Source organism: Neophocaena asiaeorientalis, unplaced genomic scaffold (assembly GCF_003031525.2).
Source record: "Neophocaena asiaeorientalis asiaeorientalis breed wild unplaced genomic scaffold, Neophocaena_asiaeorientalis_V1.1 scaffold78, whole genome shotgun sequence".
Lineage (NCBI taxonomy): Eukaryota > Metazoa > Chordata > Mammalia > Artiodactyla > Phocoenidae > Neophocaena > Neophocaena asiaeorientalis.
Window position 1 is genome coordinate 891307 of NW_020175018.1, and position 12276 is coordinate 903582.

The 12276-nt window shown below is 53.3% G+C and overlaps 1 protein-coding gene across 2 annotated transcripts in view; it reads left to right on the plus strand.

Annotated features, from left to right (window-relative positions):
- Positions 1 to 9462, plus strand: part of ZNF618 (zinc finger protein 618) — an 88101-nt gene extending 78639 nt beyond the window's left edge. For both annotated transcript variants that reach the window (XM_024762561.1, XM_024762562.1), the window contains 2 exons: positions 943 to 1044; positions 1730 to 9462. In XM_024762561.1, the coding sequence (XP_024618329.1) occupies positions 943 to 1044; positions 1730 to 3246 (1619 nt within the window). In that variant the 3' untranslated portion in view covers positions 3247 to 9462. The remainder of the gene's footprint in view (positions 1 to 942; positions 1045 to 1729) is intronic.
- Positions 9463 to 12276: the final 2814 nt, after the last annotated feature.

Below are 12276 nucleotides of genomic sequence, written 5' to 3' on the forward strand. Positions count from 1 at the left end.
AGAGAAACAATATTAGAGTATTAGGCAAGTAGGTTCGTAGCAGAATAGTAATATTGTAAATGGCACAGCCCAGAAACTTAGGACTTGGAGTGTAGTTAAGCAGTTTGTGGAATATTGTGTGATAAAAGACTGTGTGGTCATTTGTGATGACAGGCATGTAACTCAGACCATTTCCACTCAGATATGATCTTACAGAAATGTCAAGGAGTAACCGTGCCTAGAGTATGGCACCTGCCCTTTACTTAAAACTGAAAACGGCTGCGTACGCACACGTTAACAAAAATTAGGGAAATGCAGGGAGGAGGCAACTGGGAACCAGGGGACCTGGGATGTCCGTCCCAGCTCTGCTGCTGGTTTTCTGTGTTTTCCCGGGCAAATCCTTTCCTGTATCTAGACTTTGGTTTTCACTTCCTACATGTAACGAGGGGGTTGAGAATTGTATACTTTATGTCATATAGGGCTTTGGTTTTGTTGTGTTCATTTAAGTTTAAAATATACTAAAAAGACGAAAAGGCACACTTTAAAGAAGCAAGAGTGTGAGATGCTTTTGGCCTCTTGGAGTGTAATGGGCACCCCCTCCCGGGTCTCAGAGCTAGAACTTTGTGCTTGGGGGTATTGGGGGGTGCCTCCCAGCCAGACTCGGGACACAGGGGTTCCCATTCCCTGAGTGCTTACTCCGTGCTGAGCACTGTACCCAGCTCTTTTCCTGTATTATCTCTTGTTAGTCCTTCTGGCAATTGTGTGATCATCTTCATTCTTCCGAGTGATGAAATTGAGGCTTTGCAGGCCTCAGATAGCTGTCTTAGGAGCCCGGATCTGAACCCAGGCCTGAGTCCCAGAGGCCAGTCTTGCCTCCACCCGCACGCTCTAGTTCTCCTCGCCCGGGGAGCCGGCAGGCCTCTTGCACTTCAGGGAAACACACTGTCCCCTTTGTGCCCGCAGCGGACAACGAGAACAACATCGCCTCCAACCAGTCCCGATCGCCCCCTGCTGTCGTGGAGGAGAAGTGGAAGCCCCAGGCCCAGAGGAACAGTGCCAACAACAGTAGGTCTTTCCTGGGCGGACCTGGGGGCTGGTGGAAGTCTACTACACCCACCTCCAGAGACCTCCCCCCCAACCCCAGCTTGTTCCCCTCTGCTCCCACATCCCCACCCCTGTGTGTCTCCCGTGGTGGTGCAAGACCACGCATCATGGTTTCCAAAGCACTTTCATGCCTGAGACCTCATTGGTGGGAATTCTGACCTCGTGGGATGGACAGAGGCGGCCTGGGGAGAGGTGATCTGTTTGTGGTCAGAGAACACAAATTAGTGACAGAATCAGAATTGGAATCCAAATCCACTCTCCACGATTTCTCTTGTCTGCTTTTTCCTGACACTGTGGCCTCGTGTACCTTATTCACTAGCGACCCCTGTGTTAGAGGCCATTCCTATATTGAGGAAGAGGTTAGACTGGTTGGCTTCAGAGGTCAAGGTGAATGACATGCAACAAGTATTTGCACACATATCACTACAGTCTATTCCCATGCTCACGGCAGGCATTACTAATCAATCACAGAACTTTATTCCTGTGAGACTGTCACATGTTAAAGACTGCCAAGACCATCAGTTTGTGTGCAAGATGAAATCTATTCATAATTCCTAATACTAGATGCTTGAGTATTAGGCCACTGCCAGACCAAGGAGCCTTGACTGGCAGGGTTAATCACACCTCTCTTTGTGTCCCCTGCCAGCCACGACCAGTGGTTTAACACCTAACAGCACGATCCCCGAGAAGGAGCGGCAGAACATCGCAGAGCGGCTGCTGCGGGTCATGTGTGCCGACTTGGGCGCGCTGAGCGTGGTGAGCGGGAAGGAGTTCCTGAAGCTGGCCCAGACGCTGGTGGACAGCGGCGCCCGCTACGGGGCCTTCTCAGTCACCGAGATCCTGGGCAACTTCAACACGCTGGCGCTGAAGCACCTGCCGCGCATGTACAACCAGGTGAAGGTGAAGGTGACGTGCGCCCTGGGCAGCAACGCCTGCCTGGGCATCGGCGTCACCTGTCACTCGCAGAGCGTCGGCCCCGACTCCTGCTACATCCTCACGGCCTACCAGGCAGAGGGCAACCACATCAAGAGCTACGTGCTGGGCGTGAAGGGCGCAGACGTTCGCGACAGCGGCGACCTGGTGCACCACTGGGTGCAGAACGTGCTGTCGGAGTTCGTGATGTCGGAGATCAGGACAGTGTACGTGACAGACTGCCGGGTGGGCGCATCCGCCTTCTCCAAGGCCGGCCTGTGCCTTCGCTGCTCAGCCTGTGCCTTGAACTCGGTGGTGCAGAGCGTGCTGAGCAAGCGGACGCTGCAGGCCCGCAGCATGCACGAGGTCATCGAGCTGCTCAGCGTGTGCGAGGACCTGGCGGGCTCTACCGGGCTCGCCAAGGAGACCTTCGGCTCGCTGGAGGAGACCTCGCCGCCGCCCTGCTGGAACTCGGTCACGGACTCGCTGCTGCTGGTGCACGAGCGCTACGAGCAGATCTGCGAGTTCTACAGCCGGGCCAAGAAGATGAACCTCATCCAGAGCCTCAACAAGCACCTGCTCAGCAACCTGGCCGCCATCCTGACGCCGGTGAAGCAGGCGGTCATCGAGCTGAGCAACGAGAGCCAGCCCACCCTGCAGCTGGTGCTGCCCACCTACGTCAGGCTGGAGAAGCTGTTCACGGCCAAGGCCAACGACGCGGGCACCGTCAGCAAGCTCTGCCACCTCTTCCTGGAGGCACTCAAGGAGAACTTCAAGGTGCACCCGGCGCACAAGGTGGCCATGATCCTGGACCCACAGCAGAAGCTGCGGCCCGTCCCGCCCTACCAGCACGAGGAGATCATCGGCAAGGTGTGCGAGCTCATCAACGAGGTCAAGGAGTCCTGGACCGAGGAGGCCGACTTCGAGCCCGCCGCCAAGAAGCCCCGCTCCGCCCCCGGCGAGAACCCCGCCGCCCAGGAGGACGACCGGCTCGGGAAGAAGGAAGTGTACGATTACCTGCAGGAACCCCTCTTCCAGGCCACCCCGGATCTCTTCCAGTACTGGTCGTGCGTGACCCAAAAGCACACAAAACTCGCCAAGCTCGCCTTCTGGCTCCTCGCGGTGCCGGCCGTGGGGGCCAGGAGCGGGTGTGTAAATATGTGTGAACAAGCACTTCTCATCAAAAGGAGGCGGCTGCTCAGTCCAGAAGATATGAACAAACTCATGTTTCTGAAATCCAACATGCTTTAAGACTTCCGGATGAAAAGAAAGAACAAAGAAAAAAGAAGAGAACGTTAGGAAAAAAAAAAAAAAAACCACACAACACTGTCGCAAACAAAGAAAAAGGAATTTAAGTTCTAAACACTGTGGACCTCATTATAAATGCCCCCTGGAAACTTAAGTGCTTTTTTCAGTGTGTGTGTGCATGTGTACACAATCACGCGTGCGCACTTTGGGCGTGGGCGGCTCTGTGCTCGTCTGCGTGGCCGCAGAAGTGTCGCACACGCATGCACACACATACTCCCCTGGTGCATGTATGCACGCCTGCTCGTGGGCGCGTGTGCATTAAACTGGGCGTGTCAGGAAAGCTGAGTGTTTGGGAAAGAGGGAAGATGTTTCACCTCCTTTTCTCAGTAAGGGGGCTTTAAAAGACTCCATTTTCAGGTGCGCAGATTGGTAGAAAACTGACAAAATGTTCAGGCAGCTGAGATCTGAAGTGACTTGACGCTCTCTGTCCTTCACTCTGTGGTCCCCCTTGCCCTCCATCCCCCTCCCCAAGCCTTCCTGACCCTATTGCACCCCACCCCTCCCCGGCTGCCCTGCCATGGATTCTCCAAACTGCATCAGATGGACAGCTTCTGCACTGGACTTTGTTCTTGTACACCTTCAGGGCATTGAGCTGCTGCCTTCGTGACACCCTTGGGTGTCATGGGGCAGCCGCCTTAGAAACACACCTATCTATCTCCCCAAATCAGGAAAGGAGACTTTAAGAATAGAAAGCTGACCTTTGGCTTTTTAATATAAGAAAAAAAAGACATTTTTCAAAGAAGTATAGATACTGTCTCCACTCCTTAATAATTTTTTTCCTAACATTTTAGCAGTTTTTACTTTTTTTTTTTCAAATTTGATTTAGGCTCTGCTAGGAGGCACTGAATGTCTGTAACTTATATTTTGGAGGGGTTTTTTTTGTTTGTTTCTTGATTGCCCTTTTTGTTCCTCAAGTCACACTGTACACTAGCTCATCTCAGTGGTATAGTCAGGACCCTAAGGTTTTTATTAGACTTCCCTGTACAGTCCAGTTCTCCTGTATTCGAACAGCCAAGACCATGAACTTGATTGTGCTGTTTGGAGACCAGGAGTGAGGTTGGAGTCACAGGTTTCACAGACGTGGGGTTCGGTGGAAGCCATAGGGAAGCATGTGGCTCAGGAGTTCTCCCGAATGTAAGCAGAAGACCGCCCTCCTGGCTCGCTGTGTCTGGTACTGCGAATGTCTGATTTCTATACCCAGAGTGCATTACATTGCTCGCCACGTCACTGACCCTTCCAGCTCCACAGGGACTCCTGAGTGGATCCGTGTTCACGTCCATCACACCTCAGACCCACGGCCTCCTCTCCCCAGGACCCCGGGAATTCCGGCGGGTCCGCTGCCCACAGCCCTGGGGGGTCCCCACGCGAGCCTCAGCCCTCCTTCTAGGACAGTAGTTGAGCACGGTGCCTTGTGGGCCAAATGATGGATGTTTTGAGGGTGAAATGGCATTAGGCCACATTCAACTTGATGCTGTGAAAGATGTCTTTAGGCTTTGTTTCTCTGTGAGCAGTTTAGGTTCCACACACGGCCTAAATGCCAACAGGGTGACCCTTTCCCCTCTGAAGGGGTGGTTCCGTCAGGATCAGTGCTCAGCCTCCCACCCCACCTTTCAGTGAATGAAGTGCTGGTGGTCCCGTATCCCCCCAGTGCCCACGACTGTGGGATAGAGATAGTTACACCAAGGCTGAGGATGTCTACCATCTTGGGGGTTGACCGAGTCCACTCCATCCCTTGCTAGTAACAAAACATTGTTCAACTGTGAGATACCTCGACTACAAAAGGCACTGTACAGCGTCCCTCTCCCCCCGGTCCGTGGCAGTAAAGTTGGGGAAGTAAAGTTGATTTGAAAACTCAAGGCTTAGGATCATGGACCAGAACACTGTCCCAAGCGTCAAGCCTGCTCACTTTGCCTCGTGAGAACTAACCCTCCCGAGTCTTGGACACACTGAAAGGCATCAAAGTGGGCCGTTTCCCCATTCACTCCAGCAAGCCATGGTCTCAGGAACCACCATGCCATTTCCTCTCCCGGAGAAGTTCTGGGTATTAACTCCACGGCACTTCCAATTGGGGTCACGCCGTCAGAAGAGCCTCCATCTGCACTGGACAGTCACCTCGTGTCGCTTCCTAGAGTATATGGGGGCATCGGCAGACTTTTCAATGAGACTTTTGGGGGCATTCCAGAAGGTGGCTGCAGGGTTGCTGGTGGGTGACAGATGCCTACAGCAAAAGGCCTCCAGCTTTGCTTTGCTGCTGGGGAAGGGTCCATGACCTGGCACTCTGAACCACATGGGAGGATGGGAGCTACCCGTCCTGTGTGGTCAGTGGGGGCCAAGCCTTGGAGCCCATCCTCCCTCTTCTTAGAGCGGAGCCGTGCTGGTGTTGCCTCATTATGGGGCCACTCAGTTAGCAAACAGGCATTTCACTTTCTTGCAAAGCCATCAGGACCAAGCCCTGGTATCAGCGTTCTTCTCTTCAGAAAAATTTAAGTCTTAACTAAATTGCAGTTATCTAGTCATATGTGTCACCTCCTGTCCTGTTCGTCCTTTCCACCTCAGTTCAATCCTTAGGGCTTGGCGTGCTCTGCAGATGTGATGTGAGTGCCACTAGGTCTCGGAAAGCTGTCTCCTGGGGCTGCCTCATCCAGATATGGGAACAAGGTGGCAGGTAGTCATTTCTCTCTTGCGGCCTCTGGTTCTTCAGAAACTCGTTGCCAACAGGAAAGGCTGTACCAAGGTGCCCCCTCCATCTGCTTACTCATGCAGACAGCTCCCGTAGTGCAGAGCCCGTTGCAGTGAACAGCTTAATAAAACCCAAAGATCTCACAGGCCCAGCCACTGGCCCCTCATCTCCAGCAATATCCACCCTATCCAAATTCTAGCTCAGCCAAAGGATTGAGGTTGGCTCTTCCAGTTCATCTCCCGGCCCCTAGCCTGGCATTGACCTTCGGAAAGTTTTTGTCTTCTGCCTCCCAGTTCTGTGACCACTATAGGACTTTACAGCTCAAGGCGGTTGCCTGCTGACTTGGACACAACTTGCCTGAACCATGTGGATCCCAGGATAGAAATGGCCTTTGCGTTGACATGCACAGACCCCAGAGGGCAGGTGGAGAAAACACACCTCCACTCTGCAGGGTTTTCCCCCTCATCTGAGGTCAGTTGGCTTCACCACCAAAGCCCAAGCCAAGGACCATAGCCTCGTGGGGGTCCCTCAGATTTGAAGTAACTGGGGGGGGTCTCGGCTCCACCAAGAGCAGCGGTACCATCCCAGTCGCTGTGAGTGGATGCCCTTGGGCCGACATGGTTCTTTTTCCCCGTGCCCAGGTCCACCAGCCAGGCCTCCCTCCAGATGGTAGTTAGAAACCAGGAAACGAAACAGAGGGGCCACTGGGCAAAGCTCCTTTCTGGCCACACTTCATCTTGGGGTTCACGGCATAGAAAGCCACCTCCTGTGTCCACGGGCGAGGACGCTTCGCCGCCAACCTGCCTGACAGCCTCATGCTTGGCGTTCGGGGTTTGGCTCTTGGCTGGGAAAAGGGCGCTGAGGTTTCCTGGTGAGGAGAGGACAGTCCGGTGACACAGTTGAGAAGTTCTGCGTCTCCAGATGTCTGGGAAGGACTTTTTTTGACACCGGCTCTGTAGGCTGGCAAGCGTCTCCTTCAGTTTGCTCCTTTCTCTCCTGCACTTTCGAGAAACACCAGAGAAAAACTCTGCAAGGCGTGTTTTCCACTGTGAAGCAGACCCTCTGCCTTTAGGGGTCCTCTAGGCTTGCGCCTGGACTTGGACTAGACTCCTTGGAAAGTGGGCACCTGAAGAGCTGTCAGGGATGCAGCGTGCATTCTTGGGGGCCACAGGTTCACAAGAAAGGTTTGGAATGAACCTGGGATGCGGATGGAGAAGGGAGGTCCTGTGAGCCATGGCCCAGAAGGGGACAGTACCTGGATGTTGCCATGACGATGGATGTGCTTGCAGAGACGGGAAGAGGAGGCACCCAAAGCACGGCCGGCAGTCTCCTCCTGCCCCCTGAGCCGGGCAAGTTCATAGCTCTGCCCCTTGCCTTGGGCACAGCGACAGAGCCTCTGTCCCTGGGACGTACCTGAGGGAGGGCTTCTGGAAAGGCTGCTGGTTTAGATGAAACCCAGAGGCCAAGTAAGGCTCAGGCTGTCCCCTGGAGACAGTGGGTGGAGGGCTCCTGTCTCGGCCCCCCTGTATCCAGCCGGGCCAGTGGGAGAACTGGGAAGGGGCCTGCCCCCTCTTCACTGTGGCTAATGTTTGCTAGGCCAGTTATGGTGAACCAATGATACAGTGTTTTCCCTTTTCTGTTTCCCACCGGGTTTCCCCTTTTCAGGGTTTTCTGGAGGATGTTGTTGTATTTCTTCCTCTGTCCTTTGCGTTTAAGGATCGTGGTCAGCGGAGCCCCGCCGTTCCCTGGAGGGGCACCTGTTCCTGCTCTGATGAGGGTGAAGGGCATCGGGTTACTGTTTGTTAATATTCATGCCCCTGCACCACCACGGGCGTCGCTTTAAAGGTTCAACTGCTGTACAGAGAAGGATTTGCTAAGTTTGCAGCTGGGTGTCAGCATCGGGACCCATAGGGGCCCTCCCCACCCATGCGTCCCACTGGGCACCTTGACTCTTCGAACCAAAGTTCCTTTTAAAGGGGCACAGCCCAGCCTGGTCCGCAACCTCAGGGGCCTGGGATCCCTGTGGCGCTTCCTGAAGTCCAGCTTGGCAAGAGACCATGGTGGGGTCTGAGGCCAGCCGGAAAGGGGGGCTCTTCCCACAACCCAGGTGCCAGCCGGTCCCTGCCTGGGACCCTTCCCTCCCACCCAGCCAGGGTGGCCGGGTCCCAAAGCGGTGAGCAAGCTCGTGGACTGGCACGGGGCTGGAGACAGAGGGACCTGCGGGGCTGGAGGCTCCCAGACCCGCTGGGCAGTGCGTCCAGGGCCATTCAGATGCCGAGCATCAGGAAATCATTTTGTACAACCACCTGAAGCAGAGATATTTTTTAAAAAGCATAAATTATTTTCAGTTGTTTTCTGATGATCCTTCCTTTTTCTTTTCCCCGTAACTTTGCGTCGGTGATTCTTTCACATCAGGTAAATCTTGAGAAAGCCTTGGTGCCCCTCCCTCCCAGGCCCCACTCAGTACCCATGCGTGTGCACCCCCAGCCTTTCTCAGTAGTTAAGACGTTCTAGGCAATACCACAGGCACAGCTGACTGTGTCTCTCTCTTCGAGTGCAAGAAACTCAAGTCATCTTAAAAAAATACAAAAAAAAAAAATTTACAAAAAAACAAACACAAAAAAAATATCTTTTTTAGGCCAGAGTTTTCTACAGGTATTAATGAATATTTTTCTTAATCCTTATAAGTTTTATGTGTTTAATATTTCTTAATACCGGTAGCATTAATTTATACTTTTGTAGCAACACAATATTTTTATAAACAGCCAGTGCTTTGGCTCAAGTCTCCACAAGGGGTTTATGCAGGGTTATCTTGGGACCCTGTGTACCATGTACTGTATTTAAAAAAAAAGTTACCTAGTGTCACCCTTGCTGTGTTAATTAACAAAAGACGTTGTTTGCGGTCTCCTGTGTCGTTGGTGTGGACCCAACAGTTCTCCAAGGAGTCACATTGCATGGGGGTTGAGTTGACGGTTCTTGTGATATGTAAACCCCCGAGACCAAACTTGAGGGTTTATTTAGGCTTTTCTGTTTGTCCTTTGGAGTTTTGGTTTCATTTCGTTTTGGTACCGTTTCTCCATTTACGGCCAAATCAGTTTTCTGGTGTTTAAAACTTTTACTGATGTCAAATGGAGGAAAGGAACAGGAAAAAAAAAAAAAAAAAAAGGTTTTTACAAAGAAATAAAATTTAAAACTGAGCTGTTTAAATGTTGCTGTTTTTACCTGTCTGTTCTTGTCCAAAAGTGGGACATTCCCAGGGAGAAGAGGAAGGTTCCACTTGGTTCCTTAAATCACCAAAAGCCCCCACCCAGAAATCAGCACCCGCTACCCCCCGAATTCTTGCAACATTATTTCCTGGTTGGTTGATGCCAAGGTAAAAAGACAGACATCCTTTTAATGGTTAGAGAGGATCAGTTGCTTAAATGATTTCATGTCAGTGTTGTATTTATGGTTTTACAATAAAACAACCTTTAGGAAGATGGCAGTGCGTGGTGTTATTTCTTGGGTTGGCATTGGGCCATGTCATCCAGGTAGGAGCAGGGCACTGGTGAGTAGAGATGGACAGAGGCAGAGATGTCACCTGGGGGTGACAGAGCTGGAGTCCATCCTGAGGGGATACTACGTGAGGTTGGGGTTAGCTCCTCAGAGCTCCCTGCTGACCTCAGGCAGGCACCAGACCCAGGTTGGTGGTGTTTGATAAATAAGGGAGGGACACGGCCACAAGAAGACGTGGTCTCCGTGGGCCTTGTTGTGAAACACTGTCCCAGCGGAGGAAGGATGGATTTGGTCCGAGTCCTACAGGCCCAGTGCCCAAGGGACACATCCAAGTTCGCCTTGGCCACCATCATTTATGTGATGTGTGTTGTGTAAACCGTCCGTTTTCTGGGGAAGAGTGCCCGTAGATTGTGCCAAATTCCTGATGGCATCTGTGACTCAGAAAGTTAAGAATTAGTGGGAGCTGTGGAGACACATTTCAGCCCAGTGTCTGGACACACTGTCCCCAACACAGGTCAGAGTGGAAAGCCTGCCTTGGGAGGAGAGGCTCTCTCCATCCCAGGAGAGGTTCAGGCAAAGCTCAGACGCCCGCAGTGGGTGTGAACCAAGCGACTGGTGGGCCCGCCGGGCAGCCAGACCAGGTAGCTCGGGTGCCCTCCTTCCTCTGTCCTTCTGAAGCTCTGCGTGGCTTTCCCACGGTGTCCCCTTCTCTGATGCTTCCTCCCCATTTGCTGGCCACCAACCTGCTGCCATCCTCCGAGCCAGCACCCCAGACAGCTCTCCCACTCCCTTCAAGACGGTGTGGCCTTCCTCCCCCACCTGCCTGGAGTCAGCACACCCGTCTCCTAAGTAAAGCACACGTCCAAGTTCGTCTTGCCCAGTGGTCGTGTGTGTGAAGTTTGAAGCGTTGTGTATTGTCTGTCCGGGGGAGAGCATCTGTGGCTTTGCCAGTGGCATCCGTGACTCTAGCCAGTGCCCTCCACGGTGGGCTGCGGGGGCCCAGCCGGGTGGACTTGCCCCTCTGCTGGCCTCGACCCGAGCCTCACACTCCAGACACGCACATCAACGCTTGGCTTGGAGAGTCGAACTGAAGGCAAGTCGTGGAGAGAAGACGCCACCAGAAGACAGCTGTGGCCAGAGTGGGCAGGGAGGGTGACAGCTTCCCCTAAAGCAGGCCTGCTGCTGCCAGAACAGCTGTTCAAAGGTAAAACCACGTCCGGCTTCATCCCTGTCCTCAACCAGAAACGGGTGCTCTCCTCAGAGAGGACGTGCTGCTCGATGAGCCAAACTCCATCAAATCGCAAGGATGACGGCACGCATTGGCCGAGAGCGGGCCAGCCTCCCCGGGGCATCAGCCCTGCCCTCAGAACCCCCCTTCAGTGGGAGGTTCCTGCTGTTCAGTGTACCGTGTGGACATTCCTGAGCCAGCGGTTGAAGTTTAATCAAGGAGTTTCTATTGGCTCTAAAACAAAAGTCTAGAGTCCTGCTGGAGCGGGAAGACTCCCCCACTAGCTGGGAACGTCGGGATCCAATGAGGCCAGGGCGTGGCCAGAGCCTCCATACGACTGAAGGGCCAGCCTCTGGATTTTAAAATAAAAAGTAAAAAAAGAAGCATGTTTGTTTATTAAGCAGCCACGTGTATTTTGTGACAGAGATGAGCATGACCAGTATCTTTAAGAGAGAATTTGAGGTGAGACTGTTTAAGAATCAGATGAGTCATCAGGGTAGCCGCTCGGCTGACAATGATTCTGGTCCCTTCTGGGATGAGTGGACTCCTGACTGGAGGTCACCGATGTGCTTCAACCCCATCCCACCCCTGAGGGGTAAGACAAGGTCCAAGGGATTTTGTAGGGAAAGTTTTAGTAACTGTCATGGAGATAAAAGCCTTCAGGACCAGGGAGGGTGGCAGGCAGGGCTGGTGACCCAGAGGGGAGGCCCCATCTAAAGGGTGTCTCGGGTGCGGGATGCAGGCCCAAGGCTGCCAGAACTTATTTTTCAAGAGAATTGAGAAACCTAGAGTTTTATATGGGAGGTCCTTTTTTTTTTTTTTTTTTTTTTTTTTGGCTGCCTTGGGTCTTTGTTGCCGTGCCCGGGCTTTCTCTAGTTGCGGTGAGCGGGGGCTACTCTGTTGTGGTGCGCGGGCTTCTCCTTGTGGTGGCTTCTCTTGTCGCAGAGCACGGGCTGTAAGCACCCAGGCTTCAGTAGTTGCGGCGCGCGGGCCCTAGGGCACGCGGGCTTTAGTAGTTGTGGCGCACGGGCTTAGTTGCTCCGCGGCATGTGGGATCTTCCTGGACCAGGGATCGAACCCGCGTCCCCTGCGTTGGCAGGCGGATTCTCAACCACTGCACCACCAGGGAAATCCGGGAGGTGCATTTTTTAATGGTGAACTCAGAACTGTAAAATACCTTAGGAGCCGAACTCCCATCCACCAGCTGAGCTGAGGCTGGCCAGCCCACCTGTGGCTTGCACTGTCCGGTTTAGGCATTTGTCCTTCAGGTCACTTCAAAATATCTTTCTTCAGCATGGCACCTTCCAACTGCCATAGGTGGCAGCCCCAGTGTGTGAATCATGCATGGAGGGGGCAAGGTATGGACGCAGGACGTGATGACATTTGTTAGTTCCAAGCCGGAGAGCCTGTCACTTCTCCCTGTGTCCCCGCTCCTGCCCACTTCTGCCCAGTGACTCCCAGTCAGGCCCACAAACGCTGTCCCTCAGGACTGTCCTCTCTATTGAAGCCTGGAAGCCCCAAGGTTGGGACTTCCGGGGTGCGTAAGGCGGGGAATCTCTATGTGGTCTGA